This window comes from Amia ocellicauda, chromosome 7, assembly GCF_036373705.1.
Source record: "Amia ocellicauda isolate fAmiCal2 chromosome 7, fAmiCal2.hap1, whole genome shotgun sequence".
In the NCBI taxonomy this organism is placed as follows: Eukaryota; Metazoa; Chordata; class Actinopteri; order Amiiformes; family Amiidae; genus Amia; species Amia ocellicauda.
Genome location: NC_089856.1, coordinates 41060452 through 41076160, shown reverse-complemented (window position 1 = coordinate 41076160; position 15709 = coordinate 41060452). Strand labels below are relative to the sequence as shown.

General features: G+C 38.3%; 3 protein-coding genes across 9 annotated transcripts in view; 1 reads left to right on the top strand and 2 right to left on the bottom strand.

Moving 5' to 3' along the window:
- The window catches only part of trip12 (thyroid hormone receptor interactor 12), a 28571-nt gene extending 26863 nt beyond the window's left edge, over nt 1-1708 (bottom strand). For 4 of the 7 annotated variants that reach the window (XM_066709649.1, XM_066709654.1, XM_066709656.1 and 1 more), the window contains exon 1: nt 1618-1708. The gene's annotated coding sequence lies outside the window, so the exon portion shown is untranslated. Of the gene's footprint in view, nt 1-574; nt 1128-1309; nt 1439-1617 lie in introns of those variants that run through there. The other 3 variants (XM_066709652.1, XM_066709653.1, XM_066709650.1) reach the window with 3 other exon arrangements.
- A 394-nt stretch (nt 1709-2102) lies between these two features.
- LOC136753499 (F-box only protein 36) lies at nt 2103-8645 on the top strand. Its single transcript, XM_066709659.1, has 4 exons — nt 2103-2254; nt 5163-5271; nt 5665-5837; nt 7643-8645. Exons 1-4 carry the CDS (start codon nt 2135-2137, stop codon nt 7835-7837), a joined length of 597 nt encoding a protein of 198 aa, XP_066565756.1. The 5' UTR covers nt 2103-2134; the 3' UTR covers nt 7838-8645.
- Nucleotides 8646-8770: 125 nt separating this feature from the next.
- LOC136753498 (monocarboxylate transporter 14) lies at nt 8771-15496 on the bottom strand. Its single transcript, XM_066709658.1, has 5 exons — nt 15271-15496; nt 13227-13514; nt 12755-12898; nt 10755-11765; nt 8771-9849 (listed from the first exon to the last, which is right to left on the bottom strand). The coding sequence occupies exons 2-5, from the start codon at nt 13486-13488 to the stop codon at nt 9698-9700; spliced, it is 1569 nt and encodes a 522-aa protein (XP_066565755.1). The 5' UTR covers nt 13489-13514; nt 15271-15496; the 3' UTR covers nt 8771-9697.
- Nucleotides 15497-15709: the final 213 nt, after the last annotated feature.

Genomic DNA, 15709 nt, shown 5'->3' with positions numbered 1-15709 from the left:
CGTCAATTCGGAGTGTCTACCATTACTACATGGAAGGTCGTGTGAACATGTATGTACAATAGACCAAAACGTAAACAAAGCATCATTTGGACGTCAAAATTGAGTTTTGGCTGTGGGCCTTGGCTCCTTACAAAATCTAATAAAATGGACAGAGTCGACAACGAAAAAACAGTTTGATCTACAAAATGCATTACTTCTCATCACTCATGACAAAATGGTTATCGTAGCTCAAATTCAACAAACCCTACAGTAATCTGGTAATGCTTTTACTTTAAGCCGAGGCAATTATTCCAGTGCAGACTACGGCGTAATTAAATCAACAAGTAAAATATATATATACACAAACGTAAATTTGTATATGTTGGGAAAATACAATTATTTCGTTAAAAATAATCAACCTTCAAATACGACATCATTATTAAGGCCCTTCGTAGGCCTGATCCTTCCTCATCTTTGTTTATTTTGCCAATGCATTAAAACGATGTCAGAGCTAATAAATAAAAAATGAACATAGCTTTTGATCACAAACTTTCCAGCACTCATGTATCTTTGATCATCCGTACAACCTACGTACCAGTTTTAGATTTCCTGGGTCTCGGATGTGCGGCCTGGTTGATTAGGCACAAGCCCCGGTCTCGAGTGAGCAGATACGGGCAAAACCCGCTTCTGGTTCCGGTTCGGTAACTAGACTTAGAGCGGCTGCTTCGCTGGTAGGGAAGCGCTCTCGGGGGAGATTAACATCGTGAATATACAGTAAAATAATATATGACGTCAAATATATAAATATCCTAACGACAAATATAAATAAACGGATAATAAAACGTACCTACAGCGTAACGGCCTGTATACGTATGTTGCAATACGGTTTCGTGATCAGATCCACACGAAAGCACAGGGGTGTATTAATTAAATCGGAGTCGTTGTGTAAGCAATGTGTGTAACCAGCATAACTATCCGATATACATCCTTGTTTTGTTTTTTTCTAAGAAAGCTCCGTTTTTGCGTTGAATCGTCGTGAAGACAGCAGCTGTAACATACGCGTTTTTCCCCGAGAGAAGTAGCTACGTAAACAAATATGTTTAGACCATATGAGGTGACATTGTGTTACAATGCAAAAAGATCCATTTTGTATCGCGATGTTATGACGGAGAAGTCGGTAGAAGGGCTGCCTAGACACACACACACACTGAATAATAAATAAATAAATAAATAAATAAACTAAACGTGACACGTTAATATTTATTATGTTCAGACATCACAAATCCGAAGCTTTGTCCCGTCCCCCCCCCACACCTACTGCATCACGAACCTTCATTTGCTTTCCCCACGTACAAAGGGAACTGGACGGCTGTTTAATGCCAACACAGATCCACAACGAAATGGCCTCTGAACCCTCTTTTCACTGCTTGCATCACAAAAAAAACACAGGAAAGCAGGAACAGGCTTCGAGAGATGACAATCGGAATCCATATTTTTCGCAAAACTGCACCCCCCCCCCACCTCCCCATCATCATCATCATCATCATCATCCCCGTATTACAGTCTCCTCGTCTCCACACGACCCCCCTCCAATTACGGCACAAATAGTCGCGAAGCCCTTACAGATGCTATGATTACCTATTTGTTCCAGTGTTGTAGTTGTTGTTACAGACAGTGCAGCTGCTCCACTCTCTCAGCTCTTACCTTCACATCAGCTGAGGGACCTGCCACTGCAGTATACCTCCGCGCAGCCGTCCCCGTCCCCCCCTTCCGCCAGGAACTACTTTACACTTGAGGAGCGAAATGTGTCGGATTGCCATTTTTATGCCACGTCATAGTTTATTGTTACACGATATATCAAGAAAAACGGATATCGTTGATGTTAATCCCCGACTGTATTAATTTTTGTCTTGGTAATCCACGCTCGAATTTCGGAAAAAATACCGCTCCGCGGGGTCATGACCCTATAATCTTAACAACTGTTTACCCGATTATTTGCTTTTTGTGTATTTTTTATACCTCGGTTGTGGGATACATTTAGATTATTCCTACATTCACAAACGGTGTGACGTTTCCCCGTAAAACCGTGCCCGCTATTTATAATTATTTTATTTTATTATTGTGGAAAGAGTAGTCCGTTGTCCCGTCCGCTGTCATGGTAACTGCAAAGCGTCCCAAAATGGCGGCGCTGCTGGAGGAGCCCGTTTTTGAAATCAGTGGCCAGGGCCCTGCGCCCTCCAAAGACTTCTTCCAGTTGCTTGTGACAAAGACTAAAGTAAGTGATATATGATAACTCATGCTAAATAATGCATAGAAGGAGCATAGGGTGATTTTGCGTTTTCTCATTTTATTTATATATAGAAAAATAAGTCATGATGTTGATAAAATTAACGGCGAGCCACTGTGTCTAAAAGTATCCTTAAAATGATTAATTACTAATTAATTGGATTCAGTGTGCGTACTTATGAGTACTTATAATACAATATTCACCTAAGTTGTATTGTGTGCCTTTTTGAAGTGTAGCCATGGCCTCTACCTAACCTAAAGTCTACAAACAACAACGAGTAGGCTAACAAAGCAGAAGTGATTGCTTTTTATTTAATATTATCACAACACAAAAAGTTGTATGACGTTTACACAAAAATACAGCATATTTGACTAAGATCTAAACTTTAAGGCCTCTATTTGATTGATCAATTGGGTTTAATAGAGGCAACGGATTTAGTGATAGAGCCAAGATGGATTTGCAGTTAAGATGGGGCAAATTGTATTTCAGTTTATAAATAATCTTAAAATGTGCTTGTATTATGTATTAGGAGATCTTTATATTAAATTCACTCAGAGGTCGGAACACGCAGCAATTCTGGGCCAGTCCATTTTTTAGTTTAGTCGATCACACATCACCAACGCCGAGCCCCCTGGACCGCACCTTACTGGGACCCAAGTCCAGGGCCGATTTTTGGTCCCAGTCCACCCCTGAGTGTTACCCAACCAGTGTCCTGGCATATTGGTGTATCTTCTGGCATGCATTGGTGTGCCATAGAGTTATTAAAAATCACACATAAGAAAAATAAAATAAACAAATAAGAATAAACCTCACATTTATGTATCTTACATTTGTCACAGACAGCATTGAAAAAAGCTAGTGTGCCTTATTGTATTACAACAATAGATCACTTATCTTAAACGATGAATAGATTACTATCTTAAACATTGAAATCCCCACATCGTAACGGGATGAAAAATGATTAACCTAACACCTTAATGATGATTGATTTCTTTATTCTGAACAATAATACTGCATTGCAGGGCCAAATGGAGAGCCTTGACACATTACACAATTGTATTACATCAGTAGGCTATCTGTAGCAGCCTGCAGCCAAATCTTATCCAGTACTAACATTTAAAGCTAGGCCCGTACCAATCTATACCCAATTAAATGCAATAGAAATGCTATCCTAACCTTAACAAAAGCCTAAGTTTACTGGGGACTCGAACCCTAAACCTAGCTTTGGGCAAATTAATGTCACCCTAATTGAACCATAAATTTAGCTAAATAACTCTAAATAATGCTCCCTAAACAACCAAAATGAAACTATAAGACCATTCATATATCATCTGTATCCATAGAAAAGACAGGTTGGGAATTCTTAATAATTTGGGTTTTATTTTAAATTTGATTTTGTTAATTTGTTCTTAAATATCAAAATCTTAATTTCATAGATACAGCAAATAATTAGCCTAGCACCTAAATAATATTCAATAATATTTTTCTGAACTGTGATACTGCATTACAGTGTTGAAAGAAGAGAATGTACTCTATACACCATTGATACTACCAAATTTTCTATGTTCGTGTGTGCAACTGAATTTTAGAAAATAGACAATTTAAATCATTAAATAAATACTGCCTACCAGACTTGCAAAACTCTGTACTTCAGAACAAGCTTGTGTTTCTCATTAAAATGAAGTTTTACTTTAAATATATAATGGTATGGGCTAGCAGAAGCAATCAGTGTGTCAAACAAAAATATATTAAGTAGGTGTTACTTAAGCTTGAAAAAGGTTGGGAAACACTGCTGTTACTTGATGGTTGTCACAATATGTTAAGTATTTCCAACAGTGAATACTAGAAAAGAGATATCATTTAGTAGAACGGTAACAGAATGCTATGTTATTGAAAAAAAGGAAGGAACATGCAGATGTAACTTATATTTTTATGAGAATGTTTGTTTTTTATTTCACAATTTTATAAGACTTATAGTCATAATTTCCAAATTCCTGCTATAAAAATGTAAACCTATTAAAAAAAGTTGAAGTGAACATGTAGGCTAGTGCAATGATAAATAATACAGAAGAAAAATGTTAAACTCAGTTTCAGATTGCAGATATTTTAAGTGTGCACGTGGTTTTTAGTAGACTAAATGTTTTATAGATTGTGTATATTGTGCATGTCAATTTCAGTATTCTATGCATGCCCTAAAGCAGTTTCTGAGTTACATCGGCAAATGGCAAGTATTTGATCTATATATAAAACTGTGTCACTCATTAACAGTTGGGTCAATAATATGAACTGGGAAATGTTTAATGTCATCATTTAAGGGTTAACTATCAACAGAAGAGACTCCAGACAGCAGTAGACAGCCTTTGTTCAAGCTGGAATCCCCTTTAACTGTAATAGCATGTGAAAGCCACTGAAAAGTAGCATGTGTCTATGGCAACCAAAACCTGGGCAAATGCTAATGAGAGGTCACAGTCACCTCTTACTTTATAAAGGATATGAACAGGGAGGCTATAAAGGCAAACTGTATTTATTGATTCGTTTCTATTTCACCTTGTTTTGAATGTTGCCATTATATATGTGGGAAACGCTTCAATTTACATGAAGGTAATTCCATTGCAGACCCCGTTTTTAATGTTTATTACTATACAATTACGAATCTAAAATACACAAAAGTATGCCTTTTAATGCTGATGTGGTTATTTTGGGGCCGATTGCCTCCACTTGATGTCATAAAGGATACTGTTTGGTTCACATAAAGTATAATTAGCTATAAACAAATGGGCAAATGCTTTTAGTGTTATACTGTACAAGGTATATTAGTGTTATGTGTTTGTGCTTGCTGTGTCCATCAGTTTTAGATCGTTTCCAGTTAAGCCTGTCTTCCTTTCTCCTGCTGTAGGTGATCTGGAGGTGGTGGAAAATCTCTCTCCGAAGTGAATTTCGGAACACAGTGCCGGGGGAACTTAAAGAATCGCACCAAGATTTTGTAGATGATTCCAGTCTTCAGGGTAAAAATATCTTACAAAATATGTGCACTCAGAACATGCTGTATGCTGGGTTGTATTTTGGGGTTTACTGTTGTTGACATTGTTTTCAAGGAGTTTTGGGGTAATAAAATAAGTACGAACTTTGTGTTTCTACCCGAATGTAGGAAAGACCACTTCAAGGGAAATTCCCTCAATTCACTGCTGTTACAGCCAAAGATAATGCATTACATTTGAATTCCACTTCTATTTTTAATTATATTAATTCATTAGCATTTACTTGGCTGTTGTTTGTGTTGTTGTGTTTTTTAATGTAGCCTAAGTATTGTAAGTAAAGTAATGTACTTTGTGAGCAGTTTATTTTATACTTATTTTGGGGTGCATGTGTGTGTGTATGCGTGTGTGTGTGTTTTTCAGTTCAGGTATCCACAGTGTTTGGTGTCAAAATTCTGGTGTACACAAGAAATCTGTGTCAGGGTCACTTTGACTACTTGGACCGTCTCTCTGAGCCATTGCTTCTTCGGGTCATTTCATTCTTGGACCTGGAAGACGTGGCACGGCTTGCCCAGACATCACAGAAATTTAAAAAGGTGAGCTGTTCAGGAACCAGTTGGAGTGTATTCTGTGTATAATCTATTCACCCTGAAAGATTTTTAAGATATGTTTACATAACAGATTCTTGAAATTGAGTTTGTACTAAACAACGCATGAGCAAAGGGGATCGTCTTGTGAAAATACACAAAGCAGGAATTCATTGTGCTGTTTGCTATAAGGGCCCTGCTGGTGAGTTCAGCACAGCAGTGATAACATCAGTAATGCTTCAGCAGAGGGAGCACTTGTCTTCAAATTGTAATGAGAAAAACATCCACCAGCTCGGTGACGTGCAGCTTAGAAACTGCAGCATTTCAGCTGTATTTGCTCCTGCACTTTATTGCATTGTATGTATTTAAGTAGTGCACATTATTTCCACTTCAGAGAAATTGTCCCTAATGTAAAAACATCCCTTTCACTGAAATACAGTGGGTGTTTCAATTTGTGTTTTGTTAGCAATGATTTTAGTTAATTAAATTATTTCCCCATACATGAAATAAACCTTATATCTGTGACAGGACTTTGTTGCATTTCAGTGACATTAATTGCAAACATCGTAATGATAATCAGTCATCCTTTTATGTCTTCTTTACAGTCTTTGTTTCATTCGGGAAAGTTAATAAAGTGTTTCAGTGTAGGTTTGTGATCAATTAAGTCAATGCCATTTCATTTTCATGTGGCTTTCATATTCCTTGCCATTGTCACCAGCTGTGCATTAGAAATCGATCCTTACAAGGAGTACAAATGCGACACAGTAAAGAGACATACAAAGACCCACCACAGCCATGCTGTATTGGGCTACTTGCCAAGAACCCGCGAGGCTAAGGACGGGTGGTGTCTCTGGAGCTGCCGCTGAGACACAGAGCCAGATGGGGTTAAACTAGGTCACCATGGAAACCCCAAATGAGATGAGCTGCGTACACTTCAGTAATGAGCCTTCCCCAGCCACACAACCATTTTTGTGCTTAATGGCCATTTAAATTTCCACCTTAAGCCCACCATAGGTTGTAAACCAGCGGACACGCTCAATTTAATAGCCCGGCCATGCGTGCCTTGTGTGCTGTCACAATCTGAGAATCCAAACTCCCCATGAGACGTAAAGGACCCCTATCAGGTTTGCATTTCATTCACCTGAGCAGAACTTGTACAGAAATGTAGAATCAAATTGAAACAAAAGAACTGGTCATATGAGAAAACACCCAGATGGAATGCCAATCCTTAGGCCTTCAGTGTGTGGTGAACTATTATATATAATCACGGTTATCAGAATATTGCAAAATAATTGTCTTTTTCACCCCCCGAAAGTATGGTTTCATGCAGAACGATCAAAGAATCTGAGGTTCAGTCTGAATCGTCGTGGCAGTTCATTCCATCAGTCTCCAGCTTGCTTTAGGCCTCGCATTCTCCAGACCAGTTCTAATCCATTCTGTCAGTTTTTAATAGAAACTAGGTCACAGTGTTTTCACCACAATTCGAAGTTGCCTTTGAGTACAGTATTCCACCAGTAGACAGTCTTATCTGTGGATGGCAGATACTCTACCATCCAGATTCCTGTGCTGATTCGGTTTGGTTTTTACTGTCATAAAACAGACAAAACAGCCTAACCAATAGAAAGAGGGTTTTGGAATATCAGCTTCCTGGAGGTTTGGTTAGTACTGAATTAATAAAAACACTCAGCACTATTCATTTCCCTTTTCTGCTTGTAGAAAACCAATACATGGATAGCAGGACACATACATATGGTGCAATGTGATCTTTTCTGCTTTTCTTTGTGTGTGTGTGTGTGTGTGTGTGTCTGATGCAGCTGTGTAACTCAGAGGAGGTTTGGGAGCAGATCGTGGAGAGGCACTGTGACACAGTTACTCCAGAGATGAGGTCTTTGGCCAAAGAGAGGGGCTGGAAGGAGATTTTCTTCTGCAACAAACTGCAGCTTCAGATGCACATCAGTAGAAAAAGGCTAATGCAGGATCATGACAATGCACCCGAGGAACGAATCTGACTACATTAACCTTATATGAGCTGTATTCTTGTCTCAAACCATAAACGTAAATCAGTTTTTTTTTTTTTTTTACCATGACAAAATTAACATTTTACAGTTTCGACATGTTCTGTTCCGTGAAATAAATTTGGGATGTGAAAGTATTGCAATGTTTACCTTATCTTCTCTATCTCCAACCACTTTCAATCTACTGGTAAGCTGTTCAAACTAACTTGGCCACCCAATCCCATATTCATGCAATCGTACATGATCTGAGTTCTGCGTTATATATGTGTATCTGTTCTGAGGTTTGCAGTGTATGTGTCATCGCATCTCTTTAAGAATAAATTCAAAGAATGACGAAAAACGACTCTTCTGAAGAATCGAACTTTTACAATGCAGTTACATTTTCAAAAGACCGTAAGCTGAATGTTTTAGTAGCTGTGATTAATTTTGTCTTCAAAAATGTCTATGAATGCGGTACAAATAGGTCGTTAATGAAGATGTGTTTGTTTTAGGGAAAGAATTCACACAGTATTAACTTTTCAATGAGTTTCACACAATGACAGAACTGCCATATTTCGTTATTCGTGGATGCATTTTACCTATGCACTATTTCATGTTCTTGCATAACATTGTGTGTAAGTTTTGTTTTCTTTATAAAGATACTATTAACAGTGCCTCAAATGGGTGCCTACACTTATAGTTATAGTACGATGCACAAACCTTATCTCAGCCTTATTTTCTGTTCAATCCTCCTTTAATTAGTAGCCACTGTCATTTCTCAATACAGATTTTTAAAAATGCTATTAAACTTTTTTATATTGTGTATGTGTTATTGTTCTTTATTGGCACATTTCAAAAGCAATCATGCAGATAAAAGCTTCATTTTGAATCAAGCTCATACATCTAATGCGAACAGATTTAAAATAAGACAGCACTCTCACATAGTTGCTTTGAGTTTTATTTGTTTCAATAGTATAACAGCTCGAGCCCTGTATAATGTTTGTGCTTTAAAGTGTATATTAAAAATTCCCCAGCACCATATGAGCTTTAGCATACAAGTGTCTGCTGAAAAACACTATGCTGCTATTGTCTCTCTGCATAATCTACATTCTTAAAAAATATATGTTCCACATTCCATTATTAATATACAAAATTAATTTAAGTGAAATATACATTCAAATGTGAATTAACAGAAAATAATTCAAAATATTGAAGATACTGGCTATAATTAATCAAAACAAACAAAAATATACCTGGATTAACTGTCTTGATGTGCATATCCTTCCTATCTTAACTAGATCCACTTATGTTTAATGGGCTTACGTGCACCACAACACTAAACCATCTTGTGAGATATTTAATGACACAGCAACTATTTATCAGTGAACAGCAAGCCATATCTTTATGACTTATAAAATGCTTGATATAAAGTCCTTAGATACATTTTTACAGGAAAGAAACAAAAAAGGAAGAGATTTCTGAGCAAATCAGTATGGGTCTAGTCCTAATTTAAGTGCTCTACACAGAACAACTACATTTCACTGCATTGCACCAGCTGTCTCAAAGCATTAACATTTGCAGCCCAGCAGTCTCATGTTTTCAATGGCCATTTTTACCTTGCTTTGTATCTTCCTGCAATAAGGACCTGGGCTTTTAAGTGCAAGTGGTTATGGGCACAATTGTCCGTTTTTAAATTGAACCTGCACAATTCCTGTCTCTTAACTGTTGAGGTCTGCTGCATTGCCTTGCAGGACTTCGGGTAATCTTCTCACCATGTCTTGTTGAAGTATGTTTATTGTAACACACAATGGTCAATACATTACAAACATATGGGATGAGAGTAAACCTCAAACCTGAAGCATCACCATGAGCATTTCAAGCTTTGCTGGTGAGACTGTTTTTCTTTTCGCTGTGGTTCTGGTCTTGAAGACAGGGCTTTAACAGTAAGCAGCCAATCCCAGCCATGTAGAGCACGCCGCAGAGGTAGAAAGAGTAGTCATAGTTCTCGAAAACATCGTACATCCAGCCTGAGAAGAGAGTGCATTTCAGACCATCAATAGATTTCAGCACATTTTCTTGTTGGCTTGAGTTTTTATGTAGTTCCACTTAAAGTGTGTGTGTATAAGAGAATATGTTAACAGTTTTAATGGCTATTTTTGTGTGACTGGAAATACGCCTCAGAAAATGTTTTTTCTTAAACCATTTACTCTTTTTATTTTCCTTTGTTCCTTTTTCCGTTTTGCTGCATTAAAAATAAAATATGATTCAGTATCTGTGTCATCTAGTGTACTTCTTGCGCTCAGTAAAAAAAAAAAAAAGTGAAAGCAGAGGAAATACTTGGATGCATAAACTGCCATTTTCCAAGAAAATAGACCATACCAAGTGGTCAACCAAAACTGACTGGATGATTGGTTTTACTATATTTTTTAATCACACTAGTTACTGACAGGTGGTTAGGAAAGGCAGAAACAATTATTCAACAGTTTTGTTCTGAACTATAATTTATTCATTTTTTAATGAAGAAAAACTGCTGTAAAACAGCAAGAAACGACGTAGTAAATTAGAATAATCTAGATACTGTCATTACGCAAACTATTACAACTAAAAATAAAACCAAAGCAAATTCAGTATAGCAGAAAATGACTAATAATTGCAGGTCAGATTGTTAACTTGACACGGTATTTTTTCTTTGCTGCATACTTCCCACTTACAATTTATTCTGATTTCATTTATAGATTGTTCTAAAACTTACACATTAATATTTTCTAAAATGGTATGCATATTGAAGATATCATTTGAGGAAATGCCTGTTTGAACACAAGGCACAAAAGGTGATCCTGTTCTTTATCCTTTGCATACATGCTTAGGGAAGCGGAATATGCTATTCCCAAAATCCATGCAGGCAAGAAAACAACAAAAGAGGTGTAGTTACCTGCGACAGGTGGTCCCAACAAAGCCGAGATGCCATTTGCACAGATTATGACACCGTACGCATTGGCAAGGTGATTCAGCCCAACTAAATCTTCAATCACCACAGGCAGCACTGAAAAATAGCCGCTGGAGAACCCCAAGAAGGCACACACCACTGCCAAGCCAGCAAAAGTGTGCATCAAAGGCAGAACAAACACACAAAAGCACATTGCCAGATTGGCTATGACATACACATTCCAAGCACTGATGAAAGGGAGGTCGCTGGCCAAGCCCAGAAAGATCTTTCCAAAAATATGAACGATGGCTATGATGGACGTCAGGGGAATCCTGTCATTCTCCTCCTCGAAGCCATACAGTTTGACGATCTCGGGCAGGTGTATGAAAGGAATGATGAAGCTGCAGTACGCAAACAAGGCACACAAAACTAAGCAGATGAACACTTTGTTCGAGAAGAGGGATCCATCTCCGATGTAGCTGGAATACCACTTCCAGAAGCCCGTTTTCATGGTGTTGGTCATGCGACTGAGTGCCTTGACCAGGCGCAGTGGGTACTTCTCTTTGAAGATGACCTCCAGCGTGACATTGTCCTTGTTTTCGCATTCCTGGTCACCAGCATCTTCCTGGGAGAGACTCATGACTTCCTCCTCTTCGACTGACCCTTGCTGCTTTGGCCAGTGGACGTCAATGCTGTGCCCTGATGGCTCGCTTTTGAGGCTCTCTGTTCGTTGGCCACCTGGCTCGATGGGATGCAGAGCTACCTTGGTGCTGGTACAGGAGGGAGGTGGCCTCATGAGGGCTCCACACACACACAGGTTAAGGTTGACGGCCCCGTGAATAAGCATGGTGTTTCTCCAGCCGTACTCAGTGCAGAGGTACTTCAGCAGGAGCGTCATTAAAAAAGTGCCAAACCCTGTCCCTGTGGTACTCAGACCTTGTGCCAGTGCCCTCCTCTTCTGAAAGTAACAGCCCACCATGACCACTGCGGGTAGATACGCCATCCCACTACCTATACCTGACAGGAGAAGAAAGCAGAATTGACAAGGCCTTATTAAAGCGTGCTCAATACACCCATTCAACCACCCCATTTCCCACAGCAAACTATTATTTTTCTTCAGTTTTTCATGCAACATACTCAAATGTCATTTATAGTTCAGTATTTAGTAGTTTATAGGTTGGTTTTTTTTTCAAATGAAAAAGTGTGTGTTAGTCATAAGGTATATAAAGGCAATCTGGGACTTGTTACAAGCCAGTTCCTGCCAATAACAAATATGGAACTGAAGTTAAAGTGTTACAATTGGAAATGGTAGTTTTGTCTTTTGAATGTATGACCACCCTTAGTACTGTGGTTCCCAAAACGCACGTGGGGCATATTGTATGACTGGGAGATTTCAGGACAGCATGATGCTTCACCAGGAACAAATAAAAATGAAATATACACGGCAGACAAACTGGCCTGAAAGCTATCAGTCCATAACTCAGTAGGTCAAAGATCCCAAGTGTGTACAATCCTGTCCATGCCCAGGTAATTATAGATCCAAATGGAAAACAAATGAGGGCAATTTACTGTAATATACAGTTGCAGCCAAAAGTATGCACATTCTAGATCTGAAACATCAAATTATTTTAAATTAAAACAAATATTAATTAACCATTACTGATCAATTATATATTGTTAACATTGATTCGGCTTAGAGAACTCTTCCAGTTGGGTGAACAGAAGAGTAAAGACAGAGAGTGTGGCCCTATTAACAAGGGGGCAAAAATGCTAATATTTCAAGGATTTGTCCATTACTTCATACTTTTTTTTTTTCTATAGTCTTGTAGAATTAAAACCACAGTAAACTGAAGAGAAGCCAACGTTCATGTGGTGGATACAGTATTGAAAAGAAGCCTGTTAGTGAATTATGCAATAACAAATACAGAGCGAGAAGCTGAGCTGAGTGCTGTGGGAGGCCCATAGTGTGCAGAATGTAGTGATTTAGACGTATAAAAATGTCTCACCAGCTATCAGACCGAATGACATAAAAAGATAGTACACGTTTGTGGCGTAAGCGCTCAAAATCCAACCCAGAGCAGTCACCAGACCTCCTATTATTGTTGTCTTACGGCAACCAAACGTGCTTACAAAAAGTCCAATAATAGGCCCTGTGACAAAATAAACAGAAAAATACAAACGTTAATTGTATTCAGACGATTTAATTTTGTTATTATTATTGTTGAAGAAGTGTTGATTTTATCTCAAATTTTACAAACTGGAAGGTAAAAAAGTGGATTTCTTTGGATGTAGCCTGGCTTTCTGTTGTTTGTTGATAGATGTCTGTGGTAAATCGAAATGTTATTTAACTGCAAGTTGAGACAGTCCTATTTCCAAATCCATTACATAATGACTGCTATCATAAAAGCGCACGTTTCTAAAATCCAACATAAGCACTACCTTGCGTCATTAGGAAGAGGAGCAGCGAGAGGTACGTACCCACAATCAGGGTTATGCCAATGGTGAGGGACCCTACCCAGGCCGTAAGTCCCCGACTCTCTTTAAACTCCTCCAGCCATTCCACATAGAGGACTCCCAGGGCCATGTGCGAGCCCATGATCAGCACGTGGGTGATGAAGGAAGCCATCACGATCATCCACGCCCAGCCACCGTCGATATCCGGGTGAGATTTCACCTCAGACTCTGGCTCTCCAGCACCCCTTTCTGCCTTCAAGTCCATGTCACCCTCATTAGTTGCCATTTTGCGGTGGACCACTCTGAACCAATCTGAACAACAGCACACATTAGCACACAAGAAACTACCAGCACATCCCTTCCTTTCATGCCAGTAGAACTAGTTCACTCATTATTAACTCTTGAGGCACACTGACAATGGTGGACTGACTTTATATTTTGTAATTGTTTTAATTAATGAACTATTAAATGAATCACAACACATTTTCCCCCCCAGCATATTTCACTTTAACCAAACAAGCACACATTTCTGGTTCATTTGATTCATTCCCATGTTCTCTTTGTGGCTTATGTAATATCTTGATCTTAGGCCCCGACAAAGGCATATGACTGTTCCATTTAATTTCAGACGCCGACTGGATGACTTCCCCTTTCCCCTGACTGGCCTGACAGTGTCCTCACATAGTCTTTCAGTGACTGGCAGAGGAGACAGTGACAGTGTAGAAAAATTCCCTGTTGAAAATGAACCAAGGTCAAGAATCTGTCCTGTGCCATACTGGCCCTCTAGGAATACATCCAAAGGATTACTACAGATCTTAGCCAGGGAGCACAAATTCTTGCCGTCTTTTGACCAGTCTTGCTATACAGTCAGATCTGAATAAGGGCAGACTCCCCAAAAGCTTGATTGCTGCCAATGATATCTACACCTTGGTACTGTTGGCTGATTTGACTGAACCAGAAGGATCAGTATTCTAGCTTGTAGATATGGAGCCAATTGTCAATTTAAGTGGGAAGATGCTTTTGAACTTATTAAAAAAAATGTATCTGGTATCTAAACCAATAAAAATGCTTTTCCTTCCTCTAAGATGCATTATAGTGAATCATAATAATACAAAAGTAATACCTGCACTTTAGCAAATACCGTAAATAATGATAACAAATAGTATTTTATTTATCAATCACAACCTTAATAAAACCAATTGAAATGTGGTCAATATAAATCATTTTGCTCTTGACGATTTTCTTTGGACTCAATCACTGCAAACTTTCTTTCATAAGAACAGTACTTCTGCTTTGATCCACTGTCTGGATCAATACAATTACTAATAGAAACACCATGTAGTTCTACCAATAAACAGGTAATTTATCTAAATGTAACACATTCATTATGAAAACAGTAACATATTTCAACATATGCCTTAGAAATCAAAGTTTTGTCTCATGTTTTGTTTAGGGAAAGATTATTTTTTACTTATTTATTTGAATTCCCTTTGAACTTCCTTATCAAAACATAGATCTATTATAGGCTTCATTTCATGATTATTATTATTTGTTTTAGTTGTGTAAACTACTACTTTTTCACCGGCTACTACTACTAATAATCATAATTTATGATCAAGTGTTTTATTCACCGTAAAACGCAAGACCACCTTGGACCCTGCAACATATTAGTATTATGAAATATTACATAGCCTACTTACTGTAATAATATTCATAATAAAACTCGTATTAAAAGGCGTACACATCTAAACCCAAAAGCATAAAAGAAAAATAACGACGTTTCAATGCAACGTTTTTAATGCTCTTTAAACTGCAAAACAATGTATATGTGACCGCTGGTTACCTCTGTAATAAAAGTATAACATCGCAGTTTGCGGAGCTAAACACATTAAATGCATTCAAAATAAATACCTATTAAGGTGCAATATGATCACAATAAATTACTACCTTAATTAACTATAGATACTAATATCAGGCATATTGCTAATTATGATATATACATGTATATACCTCTGTCAGTAGTCCTGTCCACTGATGTCAACACAAGCTACATGTCTGCATCTCTTACCGTTCCTCAGATGCTGCTCCGCGGAGCCGCCGGGTTGTGATTTGTGCGTTTAGGGTTTGTCCTTGGATTTCTTGCTTTTTTTATCCTGACATTTCCTCTGATTTATTTCTTTTTAAACGCTTTCGGCCGTTGCATTGTCTCGCGTGGCACAAGTGTGTTTGCCACGGTTATAATCCATGCTCAGATACATACATACTCTATCTAACCCATCCCAATCCCATCCCAATACCGGCTATGTCTGGTTTGGCTGAGGACGTCTGCAGTCTCATCACACACACCCCTGTGGTTGGATGGAGTCTTAATTATCTCAACTTGGCTGTGCCACATACAAATCTCATATGCTGTAGACTGGAGACATAAGTAATCACTGGATAAACAAATGCATATACGTGTAAAAAAAGAAACCTAAAGAATCTATAGGTGGTAAAGCCAGTGGCAA

Bases quoted from the DNA above. Each gene is read 5' to 3' on its own strand.
- LOC136753499 (XM_066709659.1), top strand. From the start codon at position 2,135: ATGGTAACTGCAAAGCGTCCCAAAATGGCGGCGCTGCTGGAGGAGCCC. The intron at 2,255-5,162 runs GTAAGTGATATA...CTCCTGCTGTAG, and splicing joins TGCTTGTGACAAAGACTAAA to GTGATCTGGAGGTGGTGGAA. The intron at 5,272-5,664 runs GTAAAAATATCT...TGTGTTTTTCAG, and splicing joins AGATGATTCCAGTCTTCAGG to TTCAGGTATCCACAGTGTTT.
- LOC136753498 (XM_066709658.1), bottom strand. From the start codon at position 13,488: ATGGCAACTAATGAGGGTGACATGGACTTGAAGGCAGAAAGGGGTGCT. The intron at 11,766-12,754 runs GTGAGACATTTT...TTCTCCTGTCAG, and splicing joins GTCATTCGGTCTGATAGCTG to GTATAGGTAGTGGGATGGCG. The intron at 9,850-10,754 runs GTAACTACACCT...CTCTCTTCTCAG, and splicing joins GTTGGGACCACCTGTCGCAG to GCTGGATGTACGATGTTTTC.